Below are 20,511 nucleotides of genomic sequence, written 5' to 3' on the forward strand. Positions count from 1 at the left end.
GCTCGTTGTTGCTTGGATTTGTAATTAGGCATAAATCCAGATATACTCATCATTCATCGCTGAATAAAGAGTATGAGGGTCTTCTAGTGGTTTAAACATACCTGCAGACGTGTCACCTTTCATGAAATTCGCCGTTTTTATATAAAAATAGGTCAACCACGTGAATCGTGTATATCCGAAGAGTTCTTGTTTTGGGGTAGGGGGGGGGGATTAATATTGTTTTTGTATTATATATATACACATCTATATTACTGGATATTCTGGCCTTGTAACCTAAAATTAGTTGATCCTTTTTTTTAAATACCTTGTTCTTTTGTATTGTGTGGCTTTTGAACTATTCAGCTAAAATAAGTATCATGCATATTGCACAACAGTTCACTCATTCCTCCTGCTGATGGCTCAGTTTATTCATTCCTCTTCAAGCTGATCAGCCATTGGTCCTCCTTAATCTGATCAACCATTGGTCCTCCTTAAACTGCTCAACCATTGGTCCTCTTCAAGCTGCTCAGCCATTGGTCCTCCTTAAGCTGCTCAGCCATTGGTCCTCTTTGAGCTGATCAGCCATTGGTCCTCTTCCTGTTTTAAAGTCTTTATTCAAGAGGCAACATTTTTAAGATGTTCATGTCGGACAGAGATGAAAAATATTAAGGAACAATATACAGCCTATTTTTGACTTATAAATATTATTTATTATTTAATTATTATTATTTAATAATTATACATAAATAATTTAAGATAAAATAAAAATTATAAATAAAATAAAAACAAACATGCAAAATAGGCTATATACACAGCCTATTTTGCATATTTGTGTTAGGGCTGCAACAACGAATCGATGAAAATCGATTATTATTTAGGGCATATTGTATGCCCTAACTATTCATTAAACAACGTGGATGTTGTATACCCTCATGAGTTTGCAGAGTTTAAAGAGCTGTTCAGGCAGTAGCTATTTTTAGGAATCAAGAGATGTTGTTTTACTCAATGACCAGTAGGGGGACCTAAAAACAAACATGCAGGATTGAAAGTGGCCAATGTTGAATGTTCTACTGTTTTTGCTGGTGCAGAACAGTTGTGAATAAGGAGTACAATTGACTGAAGTAAAAGAGGCAATACGAGCTAAATGTATTCAAACAATCAAAATAGAAGTGCGTTACTTAAATAAGTATAACATGTAAGGAAAACACGTACCCCAGGTTGTACTTACACACAGTTTTTGATTAAGGTGTACCCTAAAAGTAAGCTAATACAAAAATGAGAGCTCGTTTAATTTCAAGATCCTTTATTTTCCTTTGTTGTATACTTACTTTCTTATAGCTGGAACTGGCGATAGTTTGCTTGATACATGTCTTGAACTGGTTATTAAAATAGTTTGTATGCCCTAACTATTTTAGCTCTGGCTGATTAAACCGCTTTATATAAGACAATGTTTCATGAGCACACGCGTCTAAAAAAATGTTTTAATTATATTTCGACACAAGACATATTTTAAGTCATATAAGTCATATTGTGGGTTCAAATTCTCCTGGACCACTGATTACGTTATCACAGTCTGCGGCTATCAGCGACCCCCAAGGAAATAGGGCGACTCGAGACAACGTGAACCCCTATTTTTGCATAATATCGCGAGAAGAGGACGGGAGCCCCCTTCCTGAACGTGAAGATACTGAGCTCAGTGTGTGTGTGCACGTGTGTGTGTGTGAGAGACTCTCTGCGTGGGGGTGTTCGCCTGATGTCATTTGGCAGAAAGGGAGGCTGAGCTAACGGGTGTAAGCACAACAATAACGTTACGGCTCTCCCGGACATCGGGACTTGTGACGTCTCTGTGGGATTTAAATAACGTTCGTCCGAAGAAGAAGCAGACGAAGACGAGGTGAAGCTAACGGACAGAAAGTACCAGATGCTATTCTAGCAGAGGGAGAACAGTGATGGGCTCACGTTAGACCTCCTCTTAGAAAGCACGGAAACCACGAAGCGAGGGGGAGCTGGCTCGGCTTCCTCTCCTCCGCCCCCGCATTGTGTGACATTGGCGTCTGACATGTTGCGGTCTCGGCCGTCGAGCAGCCTCTGGGCCGCAGCTCGGCACACCGAGCCCGAATCTGGGAACTAGCTGGCTAGCCGTCCGCTAGCCGCAGCTGTGCCCGATGCCGCTGCTGCTGAACACGGACCCGAAAGACGACACGAGCGGTTCAGGGGCGCCGGTGCCGAGTGAGCTGTTGGTTTACCTCGCCGGACTACGACTGGGGGTGGCGGGCGGTGGGGTGGGGAGGGGCGGCGGCGGGCGTTTGAGATGCGATGCTTTTGCGCTTCGTGTTTGAGTCGTTTGGAGCTGGAGGCTCTCGCTTGCTTGACGCGGAGGAGCTAACGTCGCTGCAACATGCACAGCAGAACCACAACAACGGGCTCCTGTTGAAGGGGGCGAGGTTCGACTGATACCAGCCCGCCCTGCGTCTTTGCCACGGTCGGGGTCACACTTTGGACGACGACCGCCACATTTCCCCAAATCCTGCCGCCGCTTCATCAGCCGGCGGGATGGATAAACTCACGATAATTTCAGGGTGCCTGTTTCTGGCTGCAGATATCTTTGCAATAGCCAGCATTGCAAACCCAGACTGGATCAACACTGGCGAATCAGCAGGTAAACTAAGCAGCCCACGATTCAGAACTACTGTCATGTTTTAAGGTTTTTTTGTTTGTTTTGCCAGTGGCCATCAGATAGTCTCCGCAACAAAGATGTGCTCCATTGTGAGTGTTTCATCTGCAGCAGCATCTTTTGTCCTCCACAGCAGTTTGTTCTGTGCATACTCGAAACAAATAAGAGCAACACGTACAATATCATACCTGATTGATCAGCACCACTGGCCTCTGTTGCTTTGAGGCCAGCAGCATATTCTTATTTGCTCTCGCTAAAATAAATCCATCTTTAGTCCATAAAAAGGTTAGAAAGTAGTGAAAAAGACCATCAGGGTTTCTTGGTGTTGTATTTTAATCACCAGTGTAAGCAAAACATATTACATTAGCAATGATGTTTAAAAAAAGGTAAAGCAGATGAAACCAGAGAAGGTTTGACCTTTTGCTGAAATTTTGATTAATCCAAGTATCAGGAAATTCACTGCAGATAAGTGATTGAATCACTAATGAATTCATCAAGCCTAAAATGCCAAACTCTTGCTTGTAATAGCTGCTTCGATGGAGGATTAGCTGTTTTTCTATCTTTCATGTTGCCAAACAATTTAGAGTTTTAAAACCTTGAGTTGGGATTTGACTGTCATAGACTAATAGTTGATTCATGGAAAAAAGCAACAGATTAATCATTAGTTGCAGCCTTTCTTTCTATCAACTGACTAATTGATTCAGCAGCTTATCATTTGAGCACTAAAAGTTATTCCGCTCTGGTGACTTGACATTTGAAGTGACCTCCATGTGATCAATCCAATCAGCGCTCACTTGAGGATCCACGGCAGGTGCTCATTTGTGGCTTCCCTGCTGATTTTGGACAGAAGCGCGTGCTCCAGTCCTCGCTTTATTTGTGTCAGTCCCGAGAACACATTTGGGGCTATTGATAGACAGCTGCTCCTCTTTGTCCCCTCGGCAGGATGACAGCTTAGTAACTGGGTCAGGGAGGGTCCATCATCCACCAACAGGCTGTATTGGCTCTACAGAGTGCGCCATCTGTACAAAAAAGTAGTAACAATAGGATACAAATACAATTCAGCCACCATCTCATTTGCTTGTATTGGTGAGTTCCCGTCTAAAGTTAGTATTCTACAGCCAAAGTGTCGTGGGTTATTTCTCACTACCTGCGTTTAAAAAGTAGCTCCATATAAAATGCTGGGTGTGGGTGTCGTAGAGGGTTTCAAACCGACTTCCACCTCGTTGTCACTATTCTCACTTCCTCTCAGCGGGACCACATTTCTTTCATGGCCCTCTGATGATTGTGATCTAACTTCTCTTTTATGGTTTTATGAGACACGTAGGAAATGGACTACAACTCGATCACACCCTTTTTTCATCATTTTAACTAAGAATGTACCAGCCTCTGTTTTGGATTATATTCTGATAGTTATACAGGTTTTTAATCAAGTCAATATTATGTCATTTAATTTGGTCTAGAGAGGCAGTTAGTTTGCTTTTAAAGGAAAGTGTGTGTACATTTTCATCTTGGGCCTAAGGTTATTGGTTTTGCGTGAGGAGCACATTTGTTTTATTAGTCTATTTAGATTATCTAGTCAACGTTTTAAAATAACTGATTGTCACTTTACTGCTGCACATAACTAGCAATTCAGTTATTGGTGACAGACTTTGAGTGTTTAAAGACTTTATATCTTTATGGGGTGAGTGTGCCGTCACACACAATTGTGGTTAGCTTTTGTGGTACCACTTCTTTAACCACATCATCAAATGAATAGTACATTAATTATTTATGATTTCAATATAATGTAGATGTAAGTCGAGGCAAGTTTATTTATACTTCACATTTTGGCAACAAATTAGCATCAAAATTATTGACCCAACGGGCAAAATAAACTAATTTTCAAAGTACATTTAATCTTGTCATTACAATATAATAGAACATTAAACAAGCTAAAACATGTTGCAAGTGGAAATAAACAAGTATTTAATGATTATATAGTGATTTATAAATGTTAAATGAGGGCTTCTTTCTAAATTGTGTTTATTTTGCAGTGGCCTGCCATGAAATATATGTTTAAACTTCTTTCTTTGAGCGTTGCACCATTTTGTATCTTTACATTGCTTGCCTTGACACATTGCCTCACAATGCAGTGTGTTCACAATAGGTAAACGGGTAGACATAACAACAAACATATTTTGAAAAAGGTTTACAAAATTCAGCGAAAGATTAGCTTTCATTCCCTCTGCATGTTGCCTAATTATTTCACATTTCTTGCAACAGTGGTTCTTATTTTTGCCTGTCACATCTTTTAAGATGGCATATTACATAATTTAACAGTTTCTCTTTGGGGCTCTGTGAAACAGTCTTTTGTGCAAGTCCACTGCCACAGGTGACATGACACGAAATGGGATTAAGAGAGACATTTCTAGCTGTGTTTGTGACTTATCTCAGTTGAATTGTTTATCATGAGCTGATTGCTGTTTTGTCCAAGCCGTTACACTGACTAGTGAATTGCTTGAATTTGTTCTGAAGTAGGAGCCCCTGGTGATCAGCTGACCCAGCTGTGTTGTTGTCTTGTCACAGGGGCTCAGTGCTTCTCAACATGCCCTCTTTGGACCTCAATAGTCCAAAGAGTCGTCTTTGTGCTCAGAGCGTGGAGAAACAGACATGTTCTCCCGGGCAGTTAGCGTCAATAAAAGCTGACTGCTGGTTCGATCAAAGCTTTTTTGTTTTTAGAAGTAAACAGACCGTGAGACTTGTGCATGGAAACACACCGTTGGGTTTGGATGTGACGCGCCGCCACTGTTTTTTTAAGAGGATGTATGTTTACTAGAAAGTGTCAAAGCTCAAGGCTGCGTTTTACCTCCGAGGTCATTGGCCAGTTAACGTTCATTTTAAGAGTAAACTATGAATAAACTACTAACGAGTACTATTCCAATTTAGCATCAGCCAGATTTTACTTTGATATGGGTTTTAATGTATGCAGTGAGCGGCCGAATGAAGAGAAAAAAAATGTGCCTGCTGTTGCTTAACTTCACAAGGTGATCATTGTGATAGAAAAATGCCACACCGTTTCTCTTTTCAAGGTAGCGGTTTCTTAAAATATGCCGAAATGCATTTTTACCATTTTTCGTCATTGATTATGAATATTCGCCACACCAGATGCATTTCCCCTCACAGCAGAATATGTGTATGAACCTAAATGCTTTTCATTATCCCTTCTCTGATAATAAACAAACATTTATATTTCCACTGAGTATTAGAGAGCTACATTACTGGTGGTGTCAGTCCAAGAGTATTAATTTAGCTCAAAACTCAAAGAAACTCTTTAAGCTGGTTGTAGTTAGATATTTGTGACGGCATATCAGAAACAATAACACTTACAAAATGCACAAAAAAGACATAAGTAAATTGGATTGGTGCTCAATGCTACTGTAGATTGTTCGGATGTCTAGAATAGATAAAGTTGTAGAATATTAAATTGTGTTATTTTAGGTATCTCTTTTCAAAGTACAAGGGCACACAGTGTCCTAAAACCAGCCCCAGCCAATATTGTCTATTTGCAGAGTCGGCAGTTCAGTTCACCGTGTGCTACGATTGGGAGATGACAAAAACATCCGAACTGCACATGGAAACATGACCATGTTTAGAAGATTGTGATTATTACATGTGCACTTGAGTGTTCATTCTGAGCCTAAAACTCATTCCCTGCAAGTGGCCCACTTGTTAAAATAATTGAAGCAGATATTACTTCCATTGTCTGTTGGGGTGGAAACATTTCAATCGCTGCCCACTTACTCATTTTGCTTGAGGGTTGCAAATTACACTAGATTAATCATTTAGCCCTGAGGTTCAAACGATACAATATTCCCGTAGGTTTGTCTCTCTTGTTTTTTATGCAAGTTTGGACCGAACACATCAGCTGAGCTCCAGTGGCTCTGCAATGCGAGTGGGTGCTGTACAAGCCTCCAGCAGCAGCAGAAGACTCAGCTGTTGTATGCCGCCCACTACAGTTCAGAGGCTTCTAAAACAGCAGCACCCCCCCCCCCCCCTAAAGACAGTGTCATCACGCTGAAGATGTGCAGACAGACACGGTCCTCATTTCCTCTCATTTGGACCGAGACATGGTGAGAGGAGTATTTTGATCACTGTGAGCACAAAGCTCACTGGAGGCTAATCGAGCACAATGAGGGTGGTAAAATATGCAGGGGCCCCAACATGGAGAGGTGGCCCATTATTTTCTGACCAAAACAGAAGTTTGTTTCCTAAAAAATAATAAATTTGGACCATTTACGGCAGACTCTGCGCATGGTCAAGCTGGCCGCCTCCCATTTACTTCAATTGAAGCCTGTGCAACAGATGAGTTCTAGCATATTTGTTGTTGTTTTGGTTAACTTGTAGGTTAGCGCTCACCTTTGGTTTAACATTGATGGGAATGTGCACCATCAGCCAATATAAATACAGATTCAGTTTTTTTTTTGGGTCATTATTGTCGAAATGCCATCAGGCTGCAAACTGCAACTCCATTCTCACAGACTGTCTCGGATCTCTCTGCTTAATCTGTCTGCTTTGGTTGGGTTTGAAGTGTTATTGGCCTATGTAAGAATAGCCAATCAGAGGCCCAGTAGGGTGGCTCCTCTAGTTGCAAAAATAAGTTTGATTGTACATGAGAAAAGAAACCTACTTCTTGCTTAATCTGTTGCCTCAGTACGAGGGATGCACAACACCGATACCAGCATCCGGTCCGATACTGTGCCCCTGTACTCGTAAACCTCACCCGATACCAGAACTGCAACGTGAAGTCAACCTCTCGCCGGCAGAGCCTTTATAAATCGGCCAGCTGTAACAATAACCCGATGCATCCAGTTTACGCTTCCGGGAGAGTTGGCTGCCAAAATGTTGCTTGCATTGTCATTTGCACATGCAGCCACTTTAGTCATCCCCACCATCTGAACAAATTAAAAATGAAATAAAATATTTCAAAGTCATTGTTAGAATGGTAATGGTATCAATAAGTACTCCTATTGGTACTTGGTCTAGTGAATACTGAAGTGTAAGCACTTGTATGGGGGGAAAGTGGCATTGGTGCATCCCTACTCGGTAAAGATTGTAACAGCTTGAGTTTATGTCTCAATCGCAGGTTTCAAGTCTTTTACAGCACAGTTTGATTTTCTTTTAGTAAATTATGGTCCCGATAATATTCAGGGTTGTCATTGCGGCGTGGCTGCATGGGGGGATTGGCAAGTCCCTATCACGCCATTCTCGGTTTGAGTTGTCCTGGTTTACGTCTTCCTGCTTTAACCAGTTTATGACAGGTAATTGTAACAATTTGTCTGATTGTATTTGGCTTCAGCCTCTCGTATTAAACCTGATGGCAAAATAACCAAGATGGCGACGGCAAAAATGCCAAAATGCAAGGCTTTAAAACCGTAATAATTGGTTGACGTCACGGTGAATGTGTATATAAAAAATATACTGTCTTTGATGTCCAGTAAAATAATAATTTCCTAAACTATTTATCCTCATGCATATTCTTCTTGCACAGCAAGGTTAATGTTTGGTGTCAGTTGAAGTGAAGTCTCCGCATAATGTGAAGTACTTATGAACATTCAGACATTAACCAGAACGTTCCGTGTTGTTGACTTGTTTACCTCTGTCCGTGCACCATGGCATGCCTGCCTCTAGTAAGGCAGGAATTCCACAGAGAGCTTGTGAAACAGCAGGAGGCCAGAGCATCCAGGGGAAATGGTCATAAACCAGAGCCATTAACCGCAGCTTTTAAACTTTTTTTTAATGTTGCACCAGTTGCTGCTTTCCTTACTTCGCTCACCCGCTTTACTTAATTAGCTCAAGGTTCCGACTTCAGGGCTAGGCTGTCGAGTCGGCCATTACCCAACAGCCAGGTGCCACTTTTGTCACAAGCCATGTGTGTGTGTGTGTGTGTGTGTGTGTGTGTGTGTGTGTGTGTGTGTGTGTGTGTGTGTGTGTGTGTGTGTGTGTGTGTGTGTGTGTGTGTGTGTGTGTGTGTGTGTGTGTGAGATCCTTATTTCGCATACTTTAACGTCTACAGACTCCAAAAGCATTTCTTTTGAATCATGCATTGTTTGTGTGGGCTGTGACTGTGAAAGCAGTCCTTTCACCGGGTGTTACAAAGGAGACAGGATTTCCTCTGGACTGGCTGCTGAACCCACCACACCCCCGAGGCATTAAGAGCATTCTTCTCACACACTTTGCTATTCTGTTTGCCTTTAGGTGACGTATACTCAAAATAGTTAAAAGCAGCATTATGTATTCAATGTGTCAATGGAGAAAAGGTTATAGTAGATGAGTTATGGGTGCCAGACAGAGCAAGTAACCCGATTGACCTTCTGCAATTCCAGCTTGCGTGCTGGTCTCCTGCTGGCGTCCACCCACCTGCTGAGCCACTGTTGAAGTTTTATGATGTTGCCCACAAAGAGTTGCGTTTTCAGTGAATGGGTTATTATGTGGTCAGTAGAAAAAGTGTTAACCACTCGCAATTTATTTTGTATTTTTATTAGATTATGCCCCACATATGTGGAGGGATTAAAGTGAAGGAGACACACAAGTGTGGCTGAGTAACACTGACTGCATATATAACTCGTGTTGGTTCACAAGAAAACTCCACAGGGCACATTAAGGTGAAAATGCGTTTGTCTGTTTTCAAGAGTAAACACAAAAATTGGCTTAAGGCCATGTTATTCAGTGCCACTTTATGACTTAGCATTCCGACTGAAAAGTGCTGCGTTAAAGAAACGCAAGGAACTGCGCTGTTGCTTCAAGTACCAGTTTGAGAATGAATTATGATCCAGGAAGGTCATTTTTATAAGAAAACCTGGGATTTTAAAGGTTTTTGAAGTTTGTGTCCCGCTGAGCCAATAAGCACGTAAACTGCAGAATTATCTCGTTCACGTTTCAAACTAATACCCTGGAAAGGTACGGAGTGCTTTGGTGAATGACGATGCATTGTTACTGCAAAATCTCAGCCAGGCTAAAGTTATTTTGCCGGCGAAACCTGCGTTCTTTGCCGGAGCCTTGTGTACCAACCTTGTGGCTTTGTTGAAAAGAAATTCCAAGCGCTGCGCTCTTCATGCGGTGCTGTTGTCTCTCTGATCACAGCCTCTCAGTGTCCTGTAAGTGTGAGCATATGCTAAGTGTCAGAGCGTGAGGGTACAGGGCAGCTCCTCTGCCCTCCAGGGAGACCACTATGCATCACCCAAGTGATTTCAAAGGAACACTTCACAGCCGATAACTTATCGTCTGCCTTTCTCTTGCTGAGGGCTGTGATTAGCAGAGGCCTGAGTGATGGGACGCTGTTCTGCTTACTCCGGTAGAAAGTCTCCTTGAGGACTTGCTCTCATTGAATGACGTCCCTCCAGAGTGGCTGCACCACTGGAGCACGTTTCTGCTCCGGGTTCTGGCCTTCACACTCTAACTTTAGCCGAGCTCTGCTCATGAGTCAGAGGGAGGCGTGAGCCCGTAATACCCTCGCCAAAGACGAGAGATGGAGAAAGGAGATGATTACGAGTCCTGGGGTTTGAAAGCTGCAGCAAATCTGTGTGATCATCGCAACTTCTTACAGATGTGTGTTAAGTGTCCTTTTCGCATACCTGCGTGGGATAGATTCAGTAATTGGCAGGATGGATTTAATCCTCACTTTCTCTTAGAGTGTGGAGGTGCAAGAAAAAATGTTGGCCACTCGCTCGCTGGCGTAATTGGGCCCACCAGCGTGACGAGAGAAGCCCCCCAGCTGCTCGCCAGCGCTGCATTGGTGACATTAAAGGAGCTTCTCTCTCCTTTCCCGTTCTCACTGAATCTAGATCAAAGCCTTACTGTTCAGCGAGAGAGCTTCAGGCTTCTTCTCTTTTTCTCCTATGTTTTCTCAGGTTACCCTGAAAGATATCGGGTCGTCTCTGAGATTATGAGCGCATGCTCAAAAGTTGGCCCTCATGTGAGAAGCGTGGACGCAGGCTGCTGGACAACCTCTCCGTATTTTGACATTTGCCCCCATGGAGCATAGATAACAGGATACAGTGTAGACGGAGCTGCTTCTCTTGTGTTTGCATCTACTCATAATGAAGCATTTCTTTTTCTTTTTTTTTACACTAATCAGTGTTTTTGTGTGTGCTGCAAATGATTAATTATAACTGATGAATTAAAACGGCCAACTCCTCTCGCAGGTGCCCTTACAGTCGGTCTAGTCCGGCAATGCCAGACCATCCACGGACGAGACCGCACCTGTATTCCACCTCGGCTGCCTCCGGAGTGGGTCACCACTCTATTCTTCATCATCATGGGCATCATCTCCCTCACTGTCACCTGTGGACTGCTCGTGGCGTCACACTGGCGCCGAGAAGCCACCAAATACGCCCGCTGGATCGCCTTCACCGGCAGTAAGTGAACCCGACAGTGATCCCCTCCCCCCAGCCCCCTGGAGCTTTCTCACCTTCTTCTGTCTCCCTGCATCTTTCATGACATAACCTTCAGAAGGTCGTCTTTGCATTATACGTATTTTCATGGACATAGTCTCTTTACGGCAGGAAATAATAAAATGAGAAGTCACGAGGTGTCATCAATGCAAAATATTAGCCAACTTATTTGTTGTTAATTTAGATTTTTAGATAAGTGTGATGTCAAAAGCATCCAATACTTTAACCAGGACTTGTGTTTGTTTTGGAGAGTGATGTGAGAATCTGTTAGTGTGCGTTTGGTTTGCTGCGTCGGCAGTGTTTCTCTTGCATGCTTAACGACTCCTCTTGCTCCCTTAAGCTAAGTTATTGAGTAATGCAGCTCCTCTGATACCCGAGGAGGCGGCTTAAGTGCCACAGTGTTTCTCAAGTGTTTTCGCGATAAGATTCACTTCCAGCACCTCGTGCGGCGTGGCCGGGCCGGTTTCGAAAGGCTGTGTTGGAGGGCGGAGCGCGATTGGCCTCGAGCACACTCGTACGGACGGAGCAGTAGCCTGTGGAGACACAATGCTCTGTATTCTTGTTTGAAAGCTGGGTGCATTTTTTTGGACACTGTCTTTTTTGTTCTGCAGATTTGAACAAACACCCATTGCATTTTTTGTTTTCACCACGCGAAATGCAGATTCAAAATTAGGCTTTTATAATGCTCCCTAATCACTTCCCAATGAATCACTGCTTTCTCCACTGACTGGTCTGTCTGGTTAAACACAAATCTGTGTCACAAGCTGAATTAGATGGCGTTAAATCATTGTTTAACCATCGCACTTGATGTGGATAAAGCGGTTGCCATGGAAACGGTGAGCAATTGTTGTCCCCTTGTTAAGTTTCCATTGGCCATGTTAGACAAGTGGTATATTGTTGTTATTATTTTTAAGGGGATTCAATTTTGATGATTATCTTTCAGGAAATAAGGCGTGTTAAGGCTCCCATTAGCTGACACTAGAGACTGATGGTCTTCCTGGGATCGTCTTGTATTTCAAGAGCCTGTTTAAAGTGTAGGAGAGGGATGAAAAGGTAAAATTGGGATTGGAAAGCGTTTTCTTCCACTCTGATGTTGCTGAACATGTAGTGGCACACGCCGCTGTCGGAGGAGAGGGTGAGAGGTTAAGTGAGTGAAATGGCTGGGGGGTTTCGGACGAGTGGAGTGAAGAAGGTGAGTTGAGTGAATAACGATGTTTGCACAGGTCAAGAGCCAAAGTAATGACAGATATGGACGTGGAGTGGACACAGAATAAAGTGAAGCTGGTTGTATTGGGGGCTGGGGGCGGTGCATTCGGATCAACCAGGTGAAGGTTGAGAGAAGGTGGGCAGTCTGTGGTGGAACTGGCTCCAGGCCTCCGGCACCTGAATGGCCAGCTTTGTATGACCAGCACAGACCCACCTCTGTGTCCACACACATTCACACGCACACGCACGCACACACAATATGTTCCCCCCGAGGTGTGTGGGTTCAGAGTGGGGCTAAGATAAATATGAGTCAACAGTAACTTCAGGAAATTTGGTTATTCATGATGAAATTACAAAATAGAAATATTTTCCTTACCCTCTACAGCCCCAAATACCTGTATCGTCGGTCCATAAACTTTATTTTAAAGAGTGACGTGATACTAAATCCTCTTAAGTTTGTAAACTGCCTGAAAAGTCACTTTATCACACTATCTGTTGATTCTGGTCCCATAGTCATAGTTTCCTTTGCAACTAAAATCTAATTGGTTACTGTGAGAACGAGTCTGTTTGGCTTCTATAAACATGCAAAATCTGCCTTTTTTCAGTTAGACATAGAAAACCAGCCAATCCTCAGTGTTGAGAGGCTAGTTTTAATAATTTAGCATGAAGGAAATTGTCAAAATAGTTGACGTTTTACTTTCTGTCTAACTTGTCATTAAATAGACTAATTTCCTCGGGTAATTTCTGTTCCATACTTTAGTAACTCTTAGTCATATTGGCTAACATGACACTCTCTCTCTCTCGCAGACGGCGAGCAAGGCGCCGCGTGTCATCAGTTCAAACACTTTAGAGAAGCAGCGGACTGTGAGGTGCACTTCAATTCACTTTCTGGTGACGCTTGCAGGAATAATGCTGAGCTGTGAATTTCTGGCTCCACTTTAGCTTCGCTTACCACGCATCCTTTTCCAATACCCCCTCCCCTTCATTTCTGCTTGTTGGCAGACTGTTTGACCGCAACATTAATTTGATTGGCTCAGGGATCGTTTCTCAACACGTGTTATTGAGTACGTAAAGCATGTCAGATTTTGTTTTACAGAAATATCTTCGACAAAAATGGTTAAAAGGACGATACCGCTATAACCAGTTTATTAGGGAAGCAAGTAGAATCCTAAATATCACACTCGGTTTAAGTGTGCAATTTTATGATATATATTGTGAGACATACCACGATTGGCATCCCATAAGTATCTCTGGAGTTACGAGGGTATTGTAGTCAGCGTAAAAGAATACATGAGTAGGACTGATGGCAGTATTTTATTTTTATATTTTTATTATTGTGATTTAAACATTGACCAAAACACTTTTATTTGTTAGGTGTTTATTGCGTGATTAGCAAAAACAAGTATCCCTGTTTTTGTTTATCGCCTATTCCTAATTAAATCTTGAATCTCTCGGGTAAATTGGAACTGTCGATTGGCACGTTGACAAAACGTCTTTAAATCCCAATACTACTCTAAATTCCTCTCGCTGCACTACAGAACTGTAAGAGCGGGAGATCTTTGAGACCGTTGAAAGTCATCTCTCAGGCACTGAGCAGCTCCGCTAATTGAAAGGAGAGTGAAAAGGTGAAAGCTAAAAATGTCGCTGCCACGACGTGGATGACTCACGGTGATGGGCGGCTGCAGCTCATGGGGGTCGTCCTGAGACCATGCGGTACGCGGTTCCATCCCCGCTCACCATCTGCATGTCGAAGTGTCCTCGAGCAGGACGCTGAACCCCCGGCGCTTCACAGCAGCCCCCTGCTCCGAAGGATGGTTTACATGGAGAGAACACATTTCATATGTAGGTAACTATATGTAATGTGACAATAAAATACGCTTTTCATTTCCGCTGAGAAATGCCTTTAGAAAACATCCTATGGTGCTCTCTGAATGCAATGTAGAGAGTTATTTTAAGAACATGGAGCTGTTCCACCAAATCTGCACAGCCATTGATCTGTGACGGGTCACACGGCTGGCTTTGTTGGTGTTACGTAAGTGGACTCGGGGCTGGACCCAAAGCGTCAGTGATAACATCAAACTGTTCAGCTGGCGCTCGTGAACTGATTCCAGAAGTGTCTGCGTTTGATCTGTGGAGACGACGAGTCTCTGAAATGTGTTTTATACAAAAAAGGATGCTTTTGCAAGCTGGCTGCTTGTGGAGCTTCCTTCAGCTCTACGTCGCCTCACGAAAGCCGTTTCACCCCGTGACAAACGGAAACAACCTCCACGCTTAATTTGTAATAATGTGACTCATGATGAAAACTTTCTATCAGTAAATTGAAGCTCTTATGTAACGTCTAGTGAACGCCCAAAGACACGACGACGACATCAGAACACGTGTGGCTTCTTCCTCGCTCTTAATTTATCTTTTTCTTAAATGTAGCAAATTCTATTTCAGGCTTTTGCTAAGATGCAGCAAAACCAAACTCGATGTGGCTGTTAAGAAGGCGTGCAATCTGAGCACTGATCCGCAACTTCAAGCATGGAGAGACATTTTAAAGCGTGTTAATCAGCCGGAGGCGGTTTATAAAGATCTTATTTATGGTCCGCGGGGAAACATTTACTTAAACTAATGCTGCATTCACGTGGGGTTGGAAATTATGCAAATCTGTGTTTAGCTCAAGGAAACTTGATGATGATACGGTTTTACCAACAAATAGTTGCCTAAAGCCACAGCAAAGCTTGACTTTTACGAACTTAAAAGCTGAAATCAAAGCATCCTCTGGGAAACATTTCACTGTGGAGAAATGCTGCCTTCAGCTCCTGTCATCCATATCGTAAGTTCAAAATGGAAATGCATAAACAACCCAACAGAATGGCAAATATAACATGGAGAGATATTTTGTACTTGTCAATCTTTGAATTGTGTAGTTTGTGGTTCTGTAGACTGTAGATGGTGGATTTACAGCAACTCTTTTTGTTTTGTCTTGACATTATTTGTTAGTTGGACTGGAAACGTAAACATGGCGGCATTAATCATGGTATTCTTGTACAGTATGGGCCAAAAGGTGTTGTTGCCTCTTGTAAATACATTTTGAATGCATGTGCAGCAATACAGGGGGGCAGATGCTGGAGGCTCCTCATTGGCTCCTCATCACGTCCAGGCCGGCTTCTGTAACTTAATACAATTGTTTATCCGGTGTTTATTTATCTGTCTGTTTCTGGTGTTACACAACAACTAATTTGTGAGCACAACCAAACCACAGTTGCCATAAACGCTAGTTCTTTACTTCGTCGTAACTTGAATTCCTCATATCATAAAGTTCTAAAGTCATTTTAAAATATCTCGGCTTTAATCTCTGCTGTCCAAACACTTTCGTAGCGTTTGCTCTTCTTGGTCCTGAACTAACCGCAGCTCTGTGTTTCTGAAAACTTGTTTTAGTTCTTAAAGTAGTTCCAAATGTTTTGGGATTTTACGGTTGGCTTGCTTTACACGGGACAATCACTGGACGTCCAGGACTCGTTCCGGCTCGAGCACCGAAACCGTTATCTTGTTGTAAAATATTGGCTTTCCCCAATTGCTGCCCCCGCGGAAGCAATTGATTTTTATTATTATTATGAACTCAATGTTTTCCACAATCCTCTTCTAATGAAGACATGGTCGTAAAAAGAGTGTGTCATCTCTGCAGGCCGGTAGGAAGAAAAGAAAGATGCACTGGCCCTCAGATGTGTTGCCTGATATTCTGTTGCCGCACACATGGCCGAATAGTGTATGATCTATGACTTACAATCTTTGAAAAAAAGGTTGAAACATCAATTGCATAAATGACATTTGGCCAAAGGTCAAATCCTCGGTTTGTTTCACAGTGTGTTCTCTCGTCTTCCTAAAACACACACGGCCGAGTCCCAGCGGTCAAAGTGCATTCTCTGATTTTTGCCGTGTGTAATTGCTCCTTCAAAGACATTTGAAAGACTCTGTTGTTCGTCGCTAGTTAGCTTGCCAACATTTTATTCAATTAGAGCAGCCTCTGCTTCCTGCTCAAGTTGAGTGAGCGCAAGCTTTATTTTCTGCATCTTGTGTGGAGAATAAAGAGAAAATGATGACTGAGTCCTAATTTTTGAGTGTCTGTTTAATTTCTTTCTTCAACGCCTTACGGTTACAGTTATTCAAATGAGTTTTGCCCTGAAATGCATCTTGTTTGGTTTACATGTGAGAACAACTATTGAGTAAAAGTGAAAGTCTGTAAATATTCATAAGCTATTTAAGTTAACTAACATGTTCTCTCTCTCTCCTCCCTTCCAGTGATCCTGTTCTGTATGGCGGCGCTCATCTTCCCCATCGGCTTCTACATCAACGAGGTGGGAGGCCAGCCGTACAAGCTGCCCAACAACACGGTGGTCGGCTCCTCCTATGTGCTGTTTGTCCTCTCCATCTTCTTCACCATAGTGGGACTTCTGTTTGCAGGCAAAGTTTGCCTCCCAGGCTGAGGACTCGACTTCGCCCGCCTCTGGACTGACACGAGAGGCTCTGATGTTATGGGATTGACAAAAACACGCAATGACTGAAAATCAATGACGACAAACTCTGGCCAGAAGCCTGACACGGGGAAGTCTTTGATTATGTGTCAAGGGACCGCAGCACCACGGAGTACCTAACGATAAAAAAAATAAAGGAACCGAACAAAACACTAAGTGGGGATGTGGGCACAGAAGGGTGCAAGAGAGAGAGAGAGAGAGAGAGAGAGGGGGGGGGGGGGGCAGCCGAGGCTGTCGCAGCACCGTTCCTCTGTTGATTTCAAATATGGCCGTCTCTGTTGTTCTGGAAAAGGGTGCTTAACGTGCTGCTGTCATGGCAACTGCGGCCGCAATGCTGGCGCACGTTGCTTGAGGACCACTGCAGCCTCTCTTCCACTTGACCCCCAGCCGCCCGCTGCACCGCCCTCAGCACACATCAGCGCCGTCACGACTGCTCCTGTTGCTATTTTTGGCTTCTATTAGCTATTTCAGTTATGTGTGGTTTTTTTTTTTTCTTCTTCTTTTGTTGTACATTGTGTTTTTTCCGTTTTTTTCTGCCTACCCCCACGCCTTTTCACTAAAGTAGATTGAGTGTAATTGAGGTTCACTGAACTGAATCCACGAGGGGAACTGAGTGTTTTTCTGCCTTTCATGCAGGAGTTATCCGTAGCTGTCTCTTCACGCGGCCCCAGGCGTGTGGCGTGGCTGAGCAGCCACGAGCACGGCTGTCTGGGCCAGCTCACGGGCCGCGGTGGCTAGAGGAAGGTGCCGGCGTCACGCCGCTTAGAGTCCAGCCAGCTGCAGCTCGGGAGCAGGTAGCAACAAGGGGTGACCTCCTCTGGCAGAACAGGAGGTCAAGTACCCTAAAGGAGAATGCCACTCAATGTAAGACCTCGCATTATGTTAATTATACCGATAGCAACAGAGTACTTGTGAGTATTATTCTGCTAAGCTAAACACATAACAGTAATACACCTTTTGCCAATAACTAGAAGACTGACTTTACAGAGCAATCATCTGAACATAGACACACCTTTTTGTATTTGTAGGAATAATTTTGCCACTAACAGTGGCCTGTTCAAAGGTGTTACATTTCCGGGGGTGTTGAGATGAATCTATATCGGTAATTATAGCAGACAGTATTTACTTTTTATAAATGTAAACTAAAGTTACATTAAGGTGTGAAAATAACATGTGAATGCTGAAACTTGGTGGTATTCTCCCTTTAGTGTCGGATAGGAAAGAAGCGAGCCAGGAGCTTTTTGTGATTTGAAACCGTCGAGGCCGAGGGCCTGCAGGTCAGGTCCGTGCATGAGGCTGGGCCTCAGTATGCTGCGCTCGAGGCCCGTGAATGAAACAAACACACACACACACACACACACACAACCACAGGAAGGTGCAGAGTAGTTTTAAAATCCTAAGTAGAAGTGCAAGGGATCATAAAGCAAATTATTTTTTCATAGAAAAACACACAATTCAAATGATAAGAATATAAATGGATTAAAACCAATCTTGTCATGAGTAGTTTTAATGATGTATTATAAGCTGTTTAGATCCAGTGTAAACATCATAATTCATCTCTAATATCTATTTATGTTGTAACCACATCTTCATCCCTCATCTGAATTGCTCTCTCAATTGTCACTGGACCAGTTCATATCCACAGATTTAAGATCCATCATCAATATAGTTGGAGATTCATTTTGATCTGATCGCTCCTCCACATACGAACAAACAAAAACACATTTACATGTTTACATTCATAACAATTTAAAGAGCATCCATCCTACTGACACTCAGAGAGAGAGAGAGAGAGAATTCACGGAGCTCTGTCGCTAAGTCCTAAGAGTTTTGTTTAGTATTTCTGTTTCCTGCTCCGCTTTTCTTCCCCTCGGTCTAAGGACCGCTCACTCTGCAGTGCCCTCCCTCCCTGTGCTGGTTGGTTCAGTATTATGCCATGACCTGTTTTTGTTTAATAATGTACAGACACACAAAAGGCAGGCCGTATTAGGAAGCACTGTGCATCCAACAGTATAGGTAACAGAAATAGAAGCACCACAAATGTATAAAAAAAGAGAACTTCTTACCTCATTGTTTTTGTTTCCGCTGTTATTTCTAATGGTGGCAACCTGTGCCCTCTAATTTGTCTCTTGCCTTGATCGGATGTCTTCACATAAAGCCTATGATCATAGGGAATTATTTATCACTGAATAAAAAGAGGAAAAAGTGTGTGTGTGTGACTGATTCAGTCTTTATGATGTATTGTGCTTAAGGAGACATGCAGTATGAATCTAATCAATACCTTGGCTTAGAATAAGCGGATCATTCCATTCAAAGATTTCTCCTTCACATATTCAATTTATAATCGCCATGCTACCTCTGCACGATGTAAATCAAACGTCCTTCTACTTCTAATTCATTAAATCTGAGAAAAACACAACCCTGCTTCAAGGGCAGTCTCCCAGAATGCATCAGTGGAAGGGCTAACGGTGTTCCCAGAGTGCATCTGTTAAATGCGTTTTAGCGACCTTGAAATCTATTTTCAGAATCATATTGTCTGGGCTGCGTCGTATTGAAGTCAATCATTTTGAGGCGTTTAAGTCTCACAATAAACATTTTCCTTCACAATGACTAACCTTAGTTTCTCAGAACTAATAATACGCTTCATCGTTTTGAGGTTGTACACTCTGCATTGAAGTGTTTCACTTTGAAGACTGTCCATGTTTTCAGAGGACTCGTAGTAGTCATGTTGAACTTGCGAGATGGCCTGAACTATTTTGTCTGTTTCTGAAGGAAATTCACTTAGTGTAGCTTCTGACTTTTCTTTAGTTTGCAAGTCAACCTTCAAAAGGACCGTTTTTAAGGATCTTTCTTTTCTTAAACGAATAGCATGACATTTTGGAGATGGAGGTAATGACCCAGTTCGCTAAATGCCGTCCTGTTCCTTTAAGGCTCGGGACACCTGCTCTACGTCTCCAGCTGAAGAGAAAAAAAACCTTAAATTCTTTGAAGTTTGAGTTTTGAGGGTTTTTTTCTGCAGCATTAGCACTTCTGTTTATTGGTTCTCCTTCTCTGACGAACACTTCACTCCAACAGTTCACACGTGGGGTTCCTCAAGGAAAGAGATCTCGGCACAAGTCTACCATTTATATTCATGGTTGTGTCACATTCTGCTGGACGAGTCGCCTTCATTTACTTGTCACTTTCTCACTGCCTGTCGCTGTGCAGCTGAAGATGAGATGGACTTCACCTCCATTAGCCTCTCGGTTACCTGCAGCGTGGAGTTGAGCGCGAGTCGTGTTTCCATTTAGGATCGCAGAAGGTCACAGTATTTCGGCTGAGTGGATCACATCAGTCTTCTCTCTGAGGACAGCTGCGGGACTTAAAGCAGAGCTACAGAAAAATGCACCTATGAATGTTTTTCTTTATTATTAGCCTTGTTTTCTTCTTTGAATGCATATATGTCATATTTTGATCACATTAAACATAGAAAGAGGAGAGGCAATTAAACAAGTAGTGCACGTGTAGGATCTTAAATATAAAACTAAAATTGACAACTAAAAATATGTTTAAAAAAGCGGTACAGTAATTGAATAATCAGAAAAAAAGCCTTTTAACGAGTCATTGAGGTATCTGTTTTAAACCGTCTTACCATATGTCAAAGGACCTTTTCATCAACTCTGAACACACTGCAGAAGACATGTTTTACATTGTTTTGGTTATACCG

The 20,511-nt window shown here is 42.7% G+C and overlaps 1 protein-coding gene across 1 annotated transcript; it reads left to right on the plus strand.

Annotated features, from left to right (window-relative positions):
- Positions 1 to 2,271: 2,271 nt before the first annotated feature.
- On the plus strand, positions 2,272 to 19,013 carry mosmoa (modulator of smoothened a). Its single transcript, XM_056408017.1, has 3 exons — positions 2,272 to 2,638; positions 10,834 to 11,046; positions 16,573 to 19,013. Exons 1-3 carry the CDS (start codon positions 2,533 to 2,535, stop codon positions 16,755 to 16,757), a joined length of 504 nt encoding a protein of 167 aa, XP_056263992.1. The 5' UTR covers positions 2,272 to 2,532; the 3' UTR covers positions 16,758 to 19,013.
- Positions 19,014 to 20,511: the final 1,498 nt, after the last annotated feature.

Source organism: Pseudoliparis swirei, chromosome 23 (genome assembly GCF_029220125.1).
Source record: "Pseudoliparis swirei isolate HS2019 ecotype Mariana Trench chromosome 23, NWPU_hadal_v1, whole genome shotgun sequence".
NCBI classification, from domain to species: Eukaryota; Metazoa; Chordata; class Actinopteri; order Perciformes; family Liparidae; genus Pseudoliparis; species Pseudoliparis swirei.